Raw genomic sequence first — 17441 nt, 5'->3', positions numbered from 1 at the left:
GAGCAGGGACCAGCTTGTAAACTGCCATATTGCTACACCATCTTGAATCCAGTGGTTGAGATGGACATCACCATTCTGCCTAATTGTGTTTTATGTCTGTGGCTGGAGACATAATGCTCCAAAGGCCGAGGACAGTCAGCAGAGTAGACATGCGACAGTCCACTCTCAGGACAGCTGACAAGCTGGTTAAACAACCTCATCATTTTAAGATAATGTTAGGCCTTAACAAAAATCACACTTTCCCACACTCTAAGGAGTTTAAGCAGTTCAGACTGATATGAGGCTATGTGAAATGTAAAAGCATCACAAGTACATTTCAGTGATAAAGTTATTTAACTGTATTTAAATTTGTCAATCCCAGGAAAGCAAAAAAAAAAAGAAAAAAGGACCGGCAACATCATCTTAGGATAAGCTGCAAAGTAGAAAAACGTATAAACCCCAAAAACAGTGTTTCACAACTTGCTTGGTTTTTAGACAGAAAACCTATCTCAGTGTCAGACCTCCTCCGCCTCCTTCATGGTCTGCCTCATTATGCACTGCATCAGTAGAGACACGCTAATGCTGACTGAGATCACAATGCTATATTTATTTGTGGTGAGGATAATTGTGTTTGCAGATGGCTCAAAGCGCAAAGTTTCCTAGTACAAACATGCAGGATGCCTTTTCTTTGTGCTCTCCAAGTGCTCCAGGAACTGGTCATTCTAAACTAGCAGTAGGTGCGGATGTGAGTGTGTGTGCGGTGCCTCTCGTCCTCTGACAGCTGGGATAGACTCCAGCCTCCTTCTAAGCCCCAGGTTGAGTGTTTGAGGTCATGGATGGTTAATTGTGTTTGCCTTAAGAGGTCCGGTGAACACATAATTCAAATTTTAGAAGTTAAAAAAAGACCTATTACTGAAGACAAAACACTCATCACTGTCTCAGACATTGTTGCCTCGCTGAATAGTGTTATAATGCGTGTCACTCAGTAGTCTCTTCTTAAAATTAGGAGGCTCATGTCCTATGCATCTCCCAAAATATACACATATGCATTCCTGGTTCCTTTCCTTTTTGTTGCACAGATTCCAATTTTGCCTTTTCTATCTGTTTCTGAAATCAAATAACCTGAAATATGTCTAAAATGTATGAGTTCCAAATGATGTGACGTAAAAAGAAAGTGTGTCCCTATTCAGATACAAATATAGTCGATTATAATGCGGTGTATCAGCAAGACATATTCAGCAGTATTGATTGGGGGAGGACTTCTGGCCTGCTTGTTGAAGAAGTAGACTAACGAGGCGTGCCTGAACGCATCACAGTAGTCTGCAGACCGATGATGTCAGTTTACGAGATGTAGGAGTCTCTGCATCACCATGTGTGCCGACACAGTATAGGCCTACTGCTGGCCGTCAGCGGGCAAGCAGTGGAGAAAGAGGAGGGGAGGAAAAGTGTGTTTACACAGACGGCAAACTGCCTGGGGAATCGTAGGGGAGAGGAAGTCAGCCGGCTCTGTGTCTGCCTGCTCCAACTTCCTGCTCAGAAAAAGAAAAAGCACAGGATCCTATTTCAGTCCAGCACAACTCCTGTAGACCAGAAGTAAGCATGGAAAAACAAGGAATCACACAAGCGTCGCCGTAAACTTTTTCGGAGGGACCAGACCGAGCCGGAGATCGCAGGTAAGGTCAAAAATAAGCGGGCGTCTTTCCGTGAACAGCGCTTTGTTGCCTGATTGGTGGCTTGTGTGTGTGTGAGAGAGAGAAATAACGCATGCCGAGTGGGGCGAGCGGCCGTAATTGCGTTTCAGTTAATTGTCTTGGCTGTAAACACGTTTGGTTTTTTTTGTTTTCTGCTTCAGCTTAAAGGTCGAGCTGGTTTCTAAGTTTCTACACACGAATGGCACAGATTTGGGGTCAGACAGAAATGTACCGTCTTCCGGTGCAAGCAACATCTTGAAAATGAGTCAGTGGGGCAGCGTAGTGATTCAGACCTCCGTGCGTAAAAGTGAGTGTAACTTTGCAACTGAGAAAGAAAAAGAAAAGGGAGAGGCAAATGAAAAGGCAGTGGAAAAAAACAACAACAGAAAAATAGCCTCAGAGTCAATAAAACCTGTTTTCAGATGTTTTTTTTCTTGCGGGTCCCCCTGTTGAATTTTCCACCGCCAGTGAACAGGAAGAGAGCAGATTTAGTCATGGCTAAGTAATGTCTGCATACACCATCTAATCTCATTAGGAGTTTCCGTTCAGCCAACACACTGGATGGCTTTGTGCACACGCGAGACTTCTCGGGGCGAGCATCCCGCAACAGGGCTCGTCGTCCCTCGACCAAAACCACCACAATATTCCCCAGATATTCTTAGAAAGACTCCTAGCACTATTTCATTTGCGGTTCTCACAGTGACTAGTTGCCTCGCTGCAGAGCTGAGATGTGGGCTTTTTAATTTCTGTTTTGCTAGGTTTAACTCTGTTGTTTTTTCCTGTAGTGGGTTAGTTGTACTATATTTAATAGGTTATACTCTATGAAGCTACTACTGAGGTCTGACCTGCAGCAGCAGCAGCATGCTTAGAGCATCTCGCAACGCTGTCCTAAATTGCAGACCTGTCTGCTCAGTGGCCCCTCGCTGCAAGCGGAAAGCTTTACTTTCTAAAGTCGAATTGAAGGCTGGGTGTAGAGTGGGTTAACGGGTGGAGCTGTGAAAAAGGGGACAATGACGTGCTCTTTTGACCCCTCTCCCTCTGGGAATTTTGTGGGAAGTGTGGCAGGATCAGGGAAACGCTCCCCTGCTGTGGGATCCCCTCTCCTCGCCATTTGTCCTTGGAAGTAGAATAGGAGGAAGTCCTGACTTTGACAGGTTTGTAGTTTCACATGGCAGATAGAAAACTCAGGGGATGGCTTGTGTCGGAAATTAGTTCAGCCCTCTCTCTCTCTCTCTGCCTGTCCTTTCTGGACAAAGATAAGCAGCGGTTGAAAAGCTTCTCCACAATCTCAGTTTCCTTTAATGGCTTGTCATTTCAATTTCATTCATATAGCACCAAATCACAACAGCAGTGATCTCAAGATGCTTTCTATTGTAAAGTACAGAGCGAAACCCCCAACAAACAAACCACCCCATTTGAACAAGCATTTGGTGACAGTGGGGAGGAAAAACTCCCTTTTAGCAGGAACAAACCTCCGGCACAACCAGGCTCAGGTAAGGACAGCCATCCCCTGTGACCGGTCGGGGGGTGATGGGAGGAAGACAGGATAAAAAGACAGACTGTGGAAACGATAAAGAAATGAGAGCACAGTCCTTTCCATCAGTAATCAGACTTTATTATGTCAAAGGTCTGCTGTAATAATTTCCAAAAAAGAATCTTTACGTTATTCACAGTTATTTGTTGCATACTGGGCTCCTCTGTTCATTCTCCACCTAAAACAAGCCATTTAACTTCCTTGTGTGTTTTTTGTAACTTTAACTTTCTTCTTCTTTCTTGGCTTCTCCGTGCAAACAAAAGATTTGAACTTGAGTTGGGTGAAAGTTCTGTTTTAATAGTTAGACCTTCATGACATCACAAAGAACCAACAACAGTTTTGTCTCAGAGGGTTTTCTTATGGAAGCTAATCTCATTCTTTGAAACTTTGGCCAAAAATGTAAACAAGAGTAGAGATATAAACATGAGTGAGATTAAAACTAACGTACTGAAAATCATTCGTCATCAATCACATTTAAAAATAAATAAATAAATACAAATGGCCACCAGTTTCTCCTAAGGTGATGTCTCACCATATTATCAGATAAACGGACTATTCAGACTGACACAACTACCGAGAATAGCAGTGCATCACCTTACAGTAAAATTCTGGCCTTTGTTACTTGAACTATGACTTAACACATCATCTGCTTTATTGTCAGTTTCTTAGTAGTCATGTGATTTAATTTTTTTATTTTGAAATCAAGCAGTCATTCGAGCTCCGCTCTCGTCAGAGCTGTGGGGACAGAAACCCCCACTGCCGTTACTAGCATATGAGCTCCTAGCAGGCAGGCAGACAGGAGCTCCGAGGCTGCACATTCCTCTATTAAAGGAATAACCCACCCCGGGCCCGTCGTACTTCCTCTGGAGAGAGGGCCAGGTTGAACCGCAGCATATTTCTGGCTTGAGCTGTTGTTAGCCCCCCCCCCCCCCCCCCCCCCCTCCCTTATTTTTTTCTCTCCTGTGGCTCCTGCTGCTGTTACATTACACTACACTCTTGAACACACACTGTTCTATTCATTGGCGGTCTGCTCTTCCTTGCACCACATGTTGGAGCTCAAACAGATCGGCCCCTCTTTAGCCAGTAACTTAATTTAGTCTGTGTGCAATAAAACACAGTGGCAAGGCAGAACTGAGAAGGGGCGGGGGGGATAAAGGGGTTATATTTAGATGAAATGTTGAGTTGTTTTGTTATAAACAAGTTATAAATGGGACTAAAGTAAAGTGTAAAGAGGGACTTGCCTTGCTTCCCTCCAAAGGTTTGATTTGTGTGCTTATTTTGTCACTGTGGCACCAGGCAGGTGTTATACACGCCAGTAATTTGGGTGCTTTTTCAGTAACAGCTCGCATCTGTTAGCATGTTTGGTGCTACTCTCCACACGCTGACCTAATCATTTGTGCGTCTCGCTGCAGGAATGGACAGTGCCATCACTCTGTGGCAGTTCTTGCTGCAGCTGCTGCTCGATCAGAGTCACAAGCACTTGATATGCTGGACGTCCACAGACGGCGAGTTCAAGCTCCTCAAGTCGGAGGAAGTGGCCAAGCTGTGGGGGCTGCGCAAGAACAAGACCAACATGAACTACGACAAGCTGAGCAGAGCCCTGCGCTACTACTACGACAAGGTTAATTAAAGTGATTCTAGTTGCCTCTCCATAATAGCCCAGCTAATCGTGTGACTGCAGCTGCTGTGATAGGTTAGCCGGGAGAGGAGTGTGACGCCACGACACATCCTCTGTTCTTCCCTTTAAACTCACAAAATCCCCCGATAGACACTTCTGCTTCCTCTTTCTTGTAAAGCACACACACAGATCTGACTGTGATGTAACAAAGCACTACTTCAGTGTGGCCCCAAACACTCCTCTGATATTCTATGTGTGTGCCTGGTTTGTTTTTCATATTCATGTCAGAGCATAAAATGATCTTATCACGGTGAATTGTGTTTGCATGTTTTGCAGAACATCATCAAGAAGGTGATTGGCCAGAAGTTTGTCTATAAGTTTGTGTCCTTCCCTGAGATCCTTAAGATGGACCCGCAGGCGGTGGAGATGGGCCTGGCTTCGGGAAGGCTTCCCCTTCAAGAACAAGAGGCCCAGGAGCTGGAAGAGGAGGAGGAGGAGGAGGAAGCTGAGGAGGAGGCCCAGAGGAGGACCCTGGCAGCCTTGGGGGCACAGCAGTGTCGGAATGACTACCTCCACTCGGGTCTCTACTCGTCATTCAGCATCAGCTCCCTGCAGAAGCAGCCCGAACTCCTCCGTGCCCTGCAGGAGCGTCAGGAGGAGCAGCGCTCTGTCATCCGCTTCGGCACCAATGCCAACGAGAGGAGCTCTCCTCCCTCAGCCAAGCCCGAGTCCTATGTCTCACCGGGGCCATCTAAATTCGCCTCTCATTCCCCCTCCCCGTCCTCTCCTCACACTCAGCGCGGCCGGAGCCCCGCTGCTGAGGAGGAGGAGCAGGAGGACTCTGACCAAAGCGCTCAACCCCTCAATCTGTCCTCCGGGCACAGAGGGCGAGCCCTGCAGCCTCCTGAAAAGAGGAGCAGCAGCAGCGGTGGCAGAAGCAGTTCTCTTAACAGTAGCGCTAACCACGGAGATGGACTCCCCCCAAAAAGCAAAAAGCCTAAAGCTCTGGAGATTTCAGCGCCGCCCCTGCTGCTGGCAGGGAGCGACATCGGCTCCATCGCACTCAACAGCCCGGCGCTGCCGTCTGGGTCTCTCACTCCAGCCTTCTTCACTGCACAGGTGAGCTGAGCAGCAGAACTCTACAGATGCTACAATGACACTAGTTCCTCCCTCATTTCTAGACATGAGTCATATGTTGAGTCTCAACTGTGATTATGTGAGCACTTTGAGGACTAGTGACTCATTCATTGAGTGTCAAGGTGCTTTCCAGCATTTTGCCATCACATTGGATTAAATACGATTTGATCCCTAATTTAAGATCTAACACTTCACTCACACCTAGGATTGCACTCTTCATTTTGCTACAACTTTCTCTTCTCACGAGCACTCAGTCGCTCCCTTTTTTCCCCTCTTTGTGATTTAACACAAACCCAGTAATCTCACTCCCTGCCAGACCACAGCTGAACGATACAGAGCCTGATAATAATCAATCTCAGAAAGACGATATTTCTGCCCGTGATGCCATCAGTGCCGTCCCCCCTGAGCGGTACTGTGGTTGGTGATTGAACACCAGAGTATGACATCAGCGTCCCCAAAGCCCCTTATAGCCCTTTCTATATTTAGTCGTGAATTCAAAAAACAGAGAGAGCGGGTGTAAAAAGTCACAAAGAGGTTTTTACGCAGTTTAAAACATCATTAAAATATTTGTGTGATGTGTAGACCAAGTGCCGCATTTCTGTGTGGCAGTAATGTTTTGCTTTCGTCTGCCGGTGGAGCCATTGTTTTTTGGGGTTTGTTTTTTTTCAAATTTTATTTTCTGCCACGAGTTTAGAGCCAAATTCATCGAGCTGTAACATTTTGGGATTATACCAAAAGATCATAATGGCCCACGGCTCCGGCACAAGCACCAACTTGAGTTTAATCATCTAATTTAGTTAATCGCGTGTTTGTACTGGAATTGTTACAAAGAGAGAAAAAAAAAACCCCAAAAACGAGCGCCACATCAGAGAGGGGTTCGTCCACGCGTCGAGGAAGACTTCGGAGCTACGCTCACACCGCCCGCTGACAAGGGCTGCGTACGATGAGATCAGAGGAGAGCGAGCGATTTACGCAAATCTTCGGTGAGTCCAACCTGGGAGAGGAGAGGAAGAGGCCCTAAGCGATGCCATATGCTCCAATAATTCCGTTAATACTCGAGCAGCAGGGCTGGGTCCCCTCGCAACACTGGCTCACTTCTCTGAGGTGACACAGGGGAAAGTAGGGGAGGAGGGGGGGAGAAGACTAGGGGAGACGGAAGGAGGGAGGGAGGGAGAAATTGATTTCATATGTTTTCTCTCTAGTTCCAAGTGCTTGACGACCACTGCCCCCCCCCAAATCAACAACAGCCCCCCTCCCCTCCTCCTCACATCACCCCTGTATTCGGGAGTAGAAACCACAGACTTCCTTCCTGCTTCGTCAGTTTGTTTTTCCAAACGCTGATACATGTCCGTTCACCGTTTTCAGCATGTTGTGCATTACCAAAACCCTCAGAGCAACATTCTCAATCCGCTGGTTGTGAGTTTTGTTTTTTGTTTTTAATTTTGTCCCCACTAGTTTCTCTCATTTATATAAAGCCTCCTTCCCTGTGTGTTTTCCCCCCACCCGTCAGACTCCCTCGGGTTTGCTGCTGGCTCACAGTCCGCTGTTGTCAGGCATCCACTTCTGGAGCAGCCTGAGCCCAGTCGCTCCGCTCAGCCCCGCCCGGCTGCAGGGCCACAGCTCCCTCTTTCAGGTAAGAAACACATACAGGTGTAGCGGAAGACAGAGGGACAAAAATAGCAGGAGATGAGAATAGAGGGTGTACTCAAAGGATTATTTACTGGTAGCGCTTTAAGCAGAGGAGGAAGTTGGAGAGGCTGCACGGGCCAAATTAGTGCTTCTGCAAAAGCCTCATTGTTCCCAGCAGTTGATAAAAGAAAAGAGAGCAAAAGACCAGGGCAGGAAAAGCTTTTAGAGAGGGCGATTACGTGAGCTAGGTGAACCAAACTTTTTATTAAATGATTTCTAATACTGCCCAAATGTTATGCAAGTATTTACCTGACAGGAAGCAAAAGAACTTTTGTTTTTGTGTGTGTGAGTGTTATTTGCAAAGCAGCAGTCACAAAGGGTTGTGAAACTAGTTGAGACTCAGTAAGCAGGTCCTGCAGAGGTGTCCTGTTTCAGAGCTTGTGAGAGGGAGAGGAAATCCTGTGAATACTTCCTGTTTGAGCCCAGGGGAGCCAGTCTGAACAGGGTGGACTGGTTTGAGAGCTGCTCCTCATTTATGAAACACACACACACACTATACCGGATTCATTGTGCGCAAATAAGACGACTTCTGTTGTAGAGTTAGAGGGGAGAGAGACAAGAAGGAAGCGGCACAATGAATTAAAAAAAACAAAAAACAAAACAGGAAACCAGAGCAGTGACAATGCAACAGTTCCTTACCGGAAAGCGGTTTTCATAGAGACTCCATCCCCTCCCCACTAACTCTCAGTCCCTTTCTCTTCCTCCGCAGTTCCCCAGCCTAATCAACGGACACATGCCTGTCCCCCTGCCAAACCTGGAAGGAACACCCTCCTCCCTGCTCCTGTCTCCCACCACTCACAAATCCTGATCCAGGATCTGTGGAAAATGCCCCAAATTCATCGTTCTCTTGTTGAAAGTTTCTCATCATCATAATAATCAGCAGCAGCAGCAGCAGCGATCTCATATTCATGATGTCAGATTTTGTCTCAGAAAAACAGAGACAGTTATGTGACCTCACCTTTTTTTTTGTTCTCTCCTTTTTTTTGCACTTGACTTGCTTCAGATTCTGAGTGGTTGAAAGCACTTGGTAAAAGCCATACGCCACGATGTCTCAGAGACATCTGGCCTCTTTATGATAAAATACAGCATGTTTCTACACTAGCCTGTCCGCGACGGACAGAAGCGCAGCTGCGAAAGGCTAACCAGCCGCTCAGGCTGCGCAGAGCCTGGTTCGTTTAATCTTTAGAAAAAAGAAACAAGTCTACTTGTTTTCCTTAAATGTTAACAATGTGAAACTGATCGTTTCACTTAACGTGGTATTGTATGTAACGTATGCACTATGCTTCTCAGATAGTACCGGCTGTGCCTTGTTGTCCTGTTTTTGTTTTGTTTTTTTTCACTTTATTTCAGAATCTTTTAATGAAGACGAGATTTCAAATGAATGAAAACCTTGTAACACTTAGGTTCTTTTTTTTTTTTTCTTTTTTTTATACTGGACTTGGTAATACAATATGTATTCTGTATATTTTTTTGTATTGTGAAGAATGTCATTTTCAATAAACAAAGCATTGAATGCTTAAACAGAGTTGAAACTTTTTAGTGCAGCTGAAACAAACAAAAAAACCAAACACTTTTGGTTTTAAACCTTTAGATTTAATTTTTCTTTACTCTGGAAAAAAAACTGAAATATGGGAGGGCATCTGCAATGAAATCCCACACCAACAACAATTATTCACAAATAAAGAATATCATACAAAACATGTCTTGTAACACTGTTAAATAAGGGCAGGACTATAGCTAACGCTTCCTGAATTAGGGGTTCGGTGGCTGCTGTGTGCTTCCTCATAGAAAAGAGCAGGCATGCACCACAATGACAGAGGAGAAAAAAAAAGATCTTCTTTTACAGATGAGGGAGATGGGAATGGCAGGTAAACCATGGGCAATGCACAAACAGGGCACTGCAGATTCCAACAGTGGGAGCTCATTTTTGCAGCTCCTCTTTGAAAGAGTGGAGAAAGAACAAGGGCAGGAGGGTGGATCAGTGTATTTCGTAGGTGTAACTATTCCTGTAATGCCCTAGTTGACAATCTGTGTTGCTCTTTCCCTTCTCTCTCTACTGCATTTGTTCATTGGTCACGGCAGAGACCGGAGCATCCCTGGAATGATATGCCAGCAAGTTTTTTGTTTTGTTTTAAATGCACAGATCTGCCAAGTTTTGTGTGCAAAAACATAATAATGACAACAACAACAAAAAAGAAATCTCACATTAATCTCCGGCTGAGATAAAATGATTAGTTATTATATCAAAGCTGGCCTCGGAAAAACCTTCAGAGTAAATGGTCACATGTGATTTGTGCAGCTGAGTACAGCACCATGGCAACAGAGACAAGAATATGAAACCCCTTTGAGCTGCTACAGAAACCTCCCTCTGTCTGTGTGCCTCACACACCCACACGTCGTCCAGGAGCTTCGAGGTGGAGTTTTTATGTATGAAAATGGAAACGACGACCAATAAAAAAAAAAAGACACTAAAAAAAATATCACCCACTTCAAAAAAAAAGAAAGAAAATTAAAAATCTATACACATTGCATGTTCTCATTAAAGTGACTGAGCCTGTTAGAATTCTAGACAGTAGTTGGATTTAGCAGCAAATTCACTTGTCAATAAATATAGATGTACAGTGTACAAATGTCTCTCTGGAGCCAGTTTCAGACTAAACTTGGGACGGGGTCAGACCGTGGATAGCCCCCCCACCTCGCAAAAAAAAAAGAAAAAAAAAATTCTGGAGGGGGACTGAAGGTGACTACGACGTTCCACGCCAACTCTCATCTCCGAGTTCTGATCCAGCAGCAAGACTGTACAGCCAGTATATCGTTCCCAAATAACTGTATCCAGTCCAGAGATTTTAAAACAGCATGCTTTGTCTTCTGCTTTTTCCATTGCCTGATGGGAAACAGAAAAATAAAGTCTTTAAATATCGATTCAGCTATTTTAAATGACAGAAATCTGCATTTCCCAACTATTCCGGGCTATTTGATAAGCAAATTGGAGTAAATGACATCCAAATAACAAGGTTAAAAAGTAACTTACTTATCACAGTGACTGCTATTTAAGCTGTTCGGTGGGTTTGCCCACGCAGGAAAAAACAATGGTATACACATTTCATTTTTAAATATCACCGTTATCGTGACATCTCTGCTTTGGTCGTATAAATCACCAGGTTCCAGGTGCTCTGCGGTCATAAACAGGAAGTATAATGTAGGCTACAACTTGAGCCTTTGTTAGCCTGTATTTGTTCACATTTCATGTTCCTTCACAGATCTTTGCACTAGTTGTTTACAGTGTACAAATTTTACAAATACAGTGGTTTGGGGTTTTTTTTGTTTTTTTTTAAATTTACATGTGAGCATCAGTCTTTGAAGGACAGTATGAAATTTCAGGAAGTAGAATGTAACAAAATCTATAAGCACATGTTTAATTATACATGTGGCACTGTGGCGGTTTAATACAGTTAATCCTCATAATGAGTGACATAAAAAGGTGTATTTTGTTTATGCAGATTGTGGCAATTATGTTAAAGTATCTCAACTTCCTCCATGAGCTGTGTCTATTTGGCCAATTGAGTGGGCTGGACTACAAAAACCCACGCTTGCACTTGTCTCTTTTCGCTCACTCAGTTTCTGTGCTTCCCACTTCCCCTCTTCTCGATTCTTTATTCCTCACCTGATTCGGGGTATGATGAGTTCCGATAGCCGGGATCTCTCTGCAGCTGCACCTCCTTCAGTGTGAATATGGATACGGCTGCCAAAGACACAGTCAGTTAGTGCAACAGAAGAAGAAGACGTGCCGGGTGAACAGTGTTTCTGTTACAAGGCTGTAAGTGATCCTCTCTGTACACTGCAATACCCTTCAAGTTGAGCGGATCGTGCCAAGTCTGCATTACTGCATCACCGTTTCATTACTCACTCTCTGGCAGCGTGTGCACACGTGGCCCCAGGCTCCTGAAGTATGGCTGCCTCATTGCTTCATCAGCAGAGATCCTCTTCTTCGATTCATACTGAAATTTAGGGCAACAAAAGAAAAAGTTTCAGCCATTAAAGAACAACAAAAGAACTGGCTCAGCAGCGTGCGATTGCATGCGAATGTGTTGGCACGCCTTGGTGCGCTTCTTTCCAAATACACAGTCCTGACATAGCTGCGAAATGTGTCACATGTTTTTAGCGTCTCTTTAATTCCTGGCAGACATGGCGAGACTTACTTTTAGGAATGACATCAGCAGGTCGATTCCATCATTGTCCAACCTGTGCGTGTGGGGGAGGGGTAGGACAAGGGTTTGGAGGTGGAAAAAAGAACAGGAGGGATGGGGGGGGTCAGTAAAGGTGGGCTGACTCATGGATAAAGGCGAGTGTTAAGGAAGTCAAACAGAGTCAACTATTCCACAGGATTTCCTTACAGGAAATGATAAAGAGCACACGCTCCTAACTACACAAACCTCCAACACTCATGTCTAACTAAAAGCTAAAACAGCTCTGCTTACAAGCTCTCTTATATTTGTGTCTCACAAGAAACACTTTTCCACCTCCAGTCATCAGACAACCAGGCAAGAGAGGTGAATGGAGGGGTAACCGTAAGGTTTATATAACTGCTCCATAAATACCTGAAACAACCAGCAGCAACACAGCCTAAGCTGGGACATGTTGCATCTGGTGTAGAAGTAAAGTTATTAAGATAAAATGAAAAAGAATTAGTATCAGGCTTACCTGGGGGCATGATTAATGAGGGACTGTGCCTTGTACTTGTGGAACTTGTAGGACTTAAACTCATCAATGGAGGATATTCCAGGCCAGCTGTCTTCTGTAGGAGTGCCTGTGGAGGGACATTTAATAGACCTTGTTAGAGCCCGCGTCAGCTGGATGGGGCTTTTTCATGGAGCCGGGGAGGGGGGACGGGGGCTACATGCCAGGGTTAATGCGATTAAAGGCTCTGGTTAAAAGTCTGAACGCTCCTCTGTCAGCAGAGGGCAGCACTCACCTAGCAGCCTGAAGATGAGGTGCAGCTCATCCTCCACTGTGGAGCCCGGGAACAGCGGCCTGCCTGCAGCCATCTCATAGAATATACAGCCCACACCCCTGACAGAATGACACAAACAGGTGGGAAAGGTCACAAAGATGCGTCTGACTGAAGCTTAAACAGCAGCCTGACTCAACAGGTGTTCCATCTCTAAACCAACCCTGACGTTTCTCTCATTTGGAGATCGGGGAAACCATTTACAGCTGCATTCTCTTAACAGCGAGGCTGTGTCCATCAGCAGCAAAGTCTCTTTACACCCGCCCGCTCAAAAGGGCGCAAACTAAACGAAATGAGCTCCAGACACCTGTGCCCGTTCCACAAATCACTGAAGTGGCAATTTCACGACAGAAAACCAATCTGAGAGGATCACATCGGCCTGCGCCGTCGCTGTGCAGCCATACGGAAATAAGAGAGTAACCACGAGCATCGTTAGCGTTTCCTAACAGTTGCAATCCCCCCCGTCGAGCGAGGCCCACTCACCACATGTCGATCTGTGTGGAGTACTCGGAGGAGCCGAGCAGCACGTCGGGGGGCCGATACCAAAGCGTTACCACCTCGTTAGAGTACGTTTTAGTGGGCACAGACTTCGCCCTCGCCAGGCCTGTGGAGCAGAAATATGGACATATTGGAAAAATCTCATGAAATTCATACAAAGGAAGCTATTTAGAATACTCCAAATATTCATCGGTTTAAAAAAAATAGCTCTGTAGAAACATTTTAATGTATTGATTTTTTACCAAAGTCAGCCAGTTTTAGTTCTCCTCTGTCATTGATGAGCAGATTTTGGGGCTTCAGGTCTCTGTGGAGAACTTTCCGCCTGTGACAGTAGGCCAAGCCTCGCAAGATCTGGAAGAGGAAAATCTAAGGGAAGAGATATTCTCGATCAGTACATATGATGGTGTTGATAAAGCTATTATAAAATAGTGCTGATCGAGCCATGCTGCATGTAAACAAGTTTCCAGCATGGAAAGTTGGAGGCCAATCGCTCGCACACATTTTGGTCATGTGCCAAAATACTACGCACTGATACGAGATGACCAACAGTGTTGAGGTCTTGTATTTCTGTCTACTTAAAGAGGATGTGGTTAACAAAAAAAACGACTGGTACCTGAAGTTACTGTTAGCCAGGAAGAAAACAATTAGAAAAAAATGGACATAAACCACCAAGCCTCAAACGATGGATCCACACCATCGGTGATATATCTATGTAATGGAACAGGTGACCTTTAGCCTAAGCTCGCTTTAATTAAAAGTGCGAGAATTCATAATACATCAAGTAAAATTATATGGACTGATGTGACCCAAATATATATGTATGCTTAGTTGGGGTTGTTTTTTTCTGTCCATGAACTAAAAACTCTAAAAAAAAAAGAGTTAAAAAAAAAAAACAGTGGTGATCAGCAAAAGTAATATATTGCAGATGCACAATCATGAATGAAATTCTTTAATTAAATACACTAAAAACAGAGATGTTTAAAGAAAACAAAAAGAGTTTTGTGAAGGTTGCAGCAGCCCATTTCACTTAGTCCCTTGGGTCTACACTTCTCCACCAGGGGGCACACTGACAATGCTTCTTGCACCCACACCAGCAGCTACAAACTCCTGACAGTTGATGAAGGTGCTCAGGCCAGCAGGCAGCCTGCAGAGTCTCACCTTGACATTCTGCATGCTCAGGATGTTCCCACAGTCATCCATGTACTGCTTAAGGTCTTTGTCCTAGAAGAGAGGAAGGGCGTTAGAGCGGGGACGCTACAGGCACACAAACTGCAACAGTTGGTAAGCCTTCATACTCTGCAGAGAGTCATGAATAACAATAACGTCAAATATTTTAATCTAAGCATCCCTGCAGAGAACATCGTGAGTCATGCAGGAGGGAGGTTGCAGAGGTTTTGCTGGTCTCACCAGGTATTCAAACACCAGTGTGAGCGACTTGTCTGTGTGGACGATGTCGTGCAGCGTCACGATGTTGGCGTGCTTCAGGTCCTTCAGTAGAGACACTAAGAACACACACGCAGAAAAAAAGAAGAAGAAGAAGACAGCTGTTACAGCGAGGGTGTGTTAACACTCAGCTTATTTTCTATTCTCTCAAAGTAACATTAACCAACATTTGCTTTACTTCTTGCTCTGATGCCTCTGTGTTCACGCTGATTAAGCCAAGAGAGGTTTATTTATAAATCCTTCAATCTTACAAAAATGTCTGAGACTTACAAAGAAAGCTTATCTGGCTCAAATTAATCAACAAAGTCTCAAAACAAGAGCGTGCTGCCAACACCGCTCTCCATATAAGGTCGCATAAAACTTGCAAAATAAAAGAAGAAAACGCCTCCAGTTCAACCCCAGTGAAGGATCCACATAAATCGAGCGACTCTCACAGACGACAAACTCAACGTTTTTTGTGAAATGTGCTAAACTTGGTGATGAAGTGCACTTGAATAAATACATTTATCCATCTAAAAAAAACAGCACCGTCAGTGAGCGCAAACTGAATTTACTCAAGCTGCCAGAAGATGACACTGAAATACAGTGCTTTGCAAAACTCTTAAGCCACGGCTCATTTCTTTATATTTGGTAGGAAACTGGGAAATAGGTGCAACGATTTATTGAAAGCATAAATGGAAATGAAGCGTATAAGGCATAAAGAAAGTTTGTAGAATTGTAAGTAATCTTCAGGAACAGTTCTTTTTGAAAGACATTCAAAGCTTTTCTTTGGATGTTGGCTGCCTTGTATTCAATTCTTTGTCAATGCTTGAATAAAGCCGAGGTCAGTCTGTGACTAAAAGTGTCGCGTTGTGTGATTTTCTGTCCAGGTATGCTTTTACTGCACTGGCAGAAACAAACACTGCCAGTCAGGCACTGCACGGTGGATCAAAATCTGACTTTATTTGCATTCGTAATTTCACCAATTTTGACAAGATCTCCAACATCGCTGTCTGAAACGCAGCCCTGATTCATGGCAGCGTCTCCAGTGTGTTTTACAGATGGATGTAGACACTCCTGACCTTCTCCGTACATACTGACAACGACTTGAACCAAAAATGTCAAATTTGGTTTCATCACTTCATAAGACGTGTAAGCCAGTGATTTTCAGTTCATTTCTTGTGTAATGTGGCATGCCACAGCCTTTTCTCACTATTCTTCTTCTTGACAAATAGCTTCTTGATAGCTCTCCTTCCACTGAGACCACGTCTGATGAGGCTTCAGCAAACAACAAGCAGGGCTAGATGCATCTCTCAGGTCATGTGTCAGGTCTTTGCTGGAATTTTTTTGCTATTTCTTAAGACTTCAAAATTGAGTTCATCTGTTGTAGACACATTTTTTTAGGTCTATCACTTCTTTTGTCAATCACTTGTGCAGTTTCCTCAAATTTGTTTTAATCACACTGCACACCACATAAAGAGTTTTAGGCTAATAGCTCTTTGGGAATCACCTTGTTGGTGCAAAAATATTATTTCAAGCCTGCTAAACTGTGTAATTATGTGTGCCTATGCCAAGAGGCACACATATTACTATTCGTCGGATTTATTATTATTGTGTGGATGCTGGAGGCATCCACACTATTGAGTTCCTCTTGGGACTTCCGTACACTTTTTGGCACTTAACTACTTCCACAATTTTCAGCCGATTTTCACCGTTCAAATTTTAAACTATTCTGCTATTTCTGCTAATGTGTGCTATGTCCTTTGGTATTTTTCACTATTATACTTTTTAAAATATTAAGCTTAATTTGTCCCATTGAAATGAATGGGAAACTTCTGCAATTCTGCTAAAACTTGCTTGTTTTTGAAACTTAACTACTTCCTCATATTTTCACGTAGAACAACCATTCAAACTTTAAAATGTTCTCAAATTATTGGGCTATTCAGGTATAAATCCGCTTTTTCAAATCTTTTACCGTTTTACTTTTATGCCTCTTAAAGTTTTCAGTTGCAAAATTGTGATTTTTCACAAAATACATGCGTTGTTATGGTTGCTATGCACTTGGCTTCCAGTGTGCCACTGAAGGTTTTGCAGTCTTCTCTTCATGTCCGAACAACTTCTTGCTACTTGCTCAATTTTCACTCAACTTCCACAAATTATACATCAAAACGTAGGTATTTTTGCTGGCTTTCCGAAAATGTCACTATCATTGTTTTGGGATTTATAGAATTTTGGCAAATCTCCTCAGACCAACACAAATTCGCAAAACTCTCCATAGAAAGTCAATGGAGAGCTTGTTCAAAATCACCGCTTGATTTCTGTAATGAGAGGCATATTCGAATCGTCATATCTCCTTAACGAAGCAAAGTTAAGACATAAGGCTTGTCCCAGTATATCTTCAGACACTCCTGACGCTCACAATTCAAGAATTATTTTCTCACCTATTACCGTTCTGAAATTAGTTAGACTTGTTTGAGGGTAGGAAATTTGTCCTTCGCTCAGATTTCTTCAGATTTCAAACTCTGGAAATGAACCACTTTTTTCTCTCGTCATATCTTTTTGATGGATTTCCACAGAGACCTGAAAATTTCCATGACTGTTCACCAAAGCCTGCTGTTTCTTACGGTGAAAGAATGATATTGATACTCCAAATAGATTTAGAGTTAGAAAGCGTTGTTTGAGGGCAAGTCAAGGCAGTTTTTGCTTTGGTCTACTCAGTTATGGTGCATTAGAAGTCAAATATCTTTAATAATTCATATTTTAATGATAAATTGTCAACACTTTAAGATTCCCCCATCTCTTCTGAACAAAACGGTGTAAGAATGACCGTTCTAGCCCCTACGGTTAGGAAATTATGGTCATTTG

At 43.8% G+C, this 17441-nt stretch overlaps 2 protein-coding genes across 4 annotated transcripts in view; one reads left to right on the top strand and one right to left on the bottom strand.

Annotated features, from left to right (window-relative positions):
* Positions 1-1146: 1146 nt before the first annotated feature.
* LOC134631243 (ETS domain-containing protein Elk-3-like) lies at positions 1147-9140 on the top strand. Its single transcript, XM_063479386.1, has 5 exons — positions 1147-1652; positions 4617-4825; positions 5159-5941; positions 7470-7592; positions 8358-9140. Exons 2-5 carry the CDS (start codon positions 4619-4621, stop codon positions 8454-8456), a joined length of 1212 nt encoding a protein of 403 aa, XP_063335456.1. The 5' UTR covers positions 1147-1652; positions 4617-4618; the 3' UTR covers positions 8457-9140.
* Positions 9141-9264: 124 nt separating this feature from the next.
* Positions 9265-17441, bottom strand: part of LOC134631242 (cyclin-dependent kinase 17-like) — a 66105-nt gene continuing 57928 nt past the window's right edge. For all 3 annotated transcript variants that reach the window (XM_063479383.1, XM_063479385.1, XM_063479384.1), the window contains exons 8-17: positions 14562-14656; positions 14313-14375; positions 13397-13520; positions 13140-13260; positions 12621-12718; positions 12350-12455; positions 11848-11890; positions 11556-11646; positions 11313-11390; positions 9265-10532 (exon numbers count right to left, since the gene is read on the bottom strand). In XM_063479383.1, coding sequence (XP_063335453.1) covers positions 10495-10532; positions 11313-11390; positions 11556-11646; positions 11848-11890; positions 12350-12455; positions 12621-12718; positions 13140-13260; positions 13397-13520; positions 14313-14375; positions 14562-14656 — 857 coding nt within the window. In that variant the 3' untranslated portion in view covers positions 9265-10494. The remainder of the gene's footprint in view (positions 10533-11312; positions 11391-11555; positions 11647-11847; positions 11891-12349; positions 12456-12620; positions 12719-13139; positions 13261-13396; positions 13521-14312; positions 14376-14561; positions 14657-17441) is intronic.

This window comes from Pelmatolapia mariae, linkage group LG7 (genome assembly GCF_036321145.2).
Source record: "Pelmatolapia mariae isolate MD_Pm_ZW linkage group LG7, Pm_UMD_F_2, whole genome shotgun sequence".
NCBI classification, from domain to species: Eukaryota; Metazoa; Chordata; class Actinopteri; order Cichliformes; family Cichlidae; genus Pelmatolapia; species Pelmatolapia mariae.
The sequence above is the reverse complement of the archived record's forward strand: the minus strand, read 5'-3'. Positions and strand labels throughout refer to the sequence as shown.

Bases quoted from the DNA above. Each gene is read 5' to 3' on its own strand.
- LOC134631243 (XM_063479386.1), top strand. From the start codon at position 4,619: ATGGACAGTGCCATCACTCTGTGGCAGTTCTTGCTGCAGCTGCTGCTC. The intron at 4,826-5,158 runs GTTAATTAAAGT...CATGTTTTGCAG, and splicing joins TGCGCTACTACTACGACAAG to AACATCATCAAGAAGGTGAT. The intron at 7,593-8,357 runs GTAAGAAACACA...CTTCCTCCGCAG, and splicing joins GCCACAGCTCCCTCTTTCAG to TTCCCCAGCCTAATCAACGG.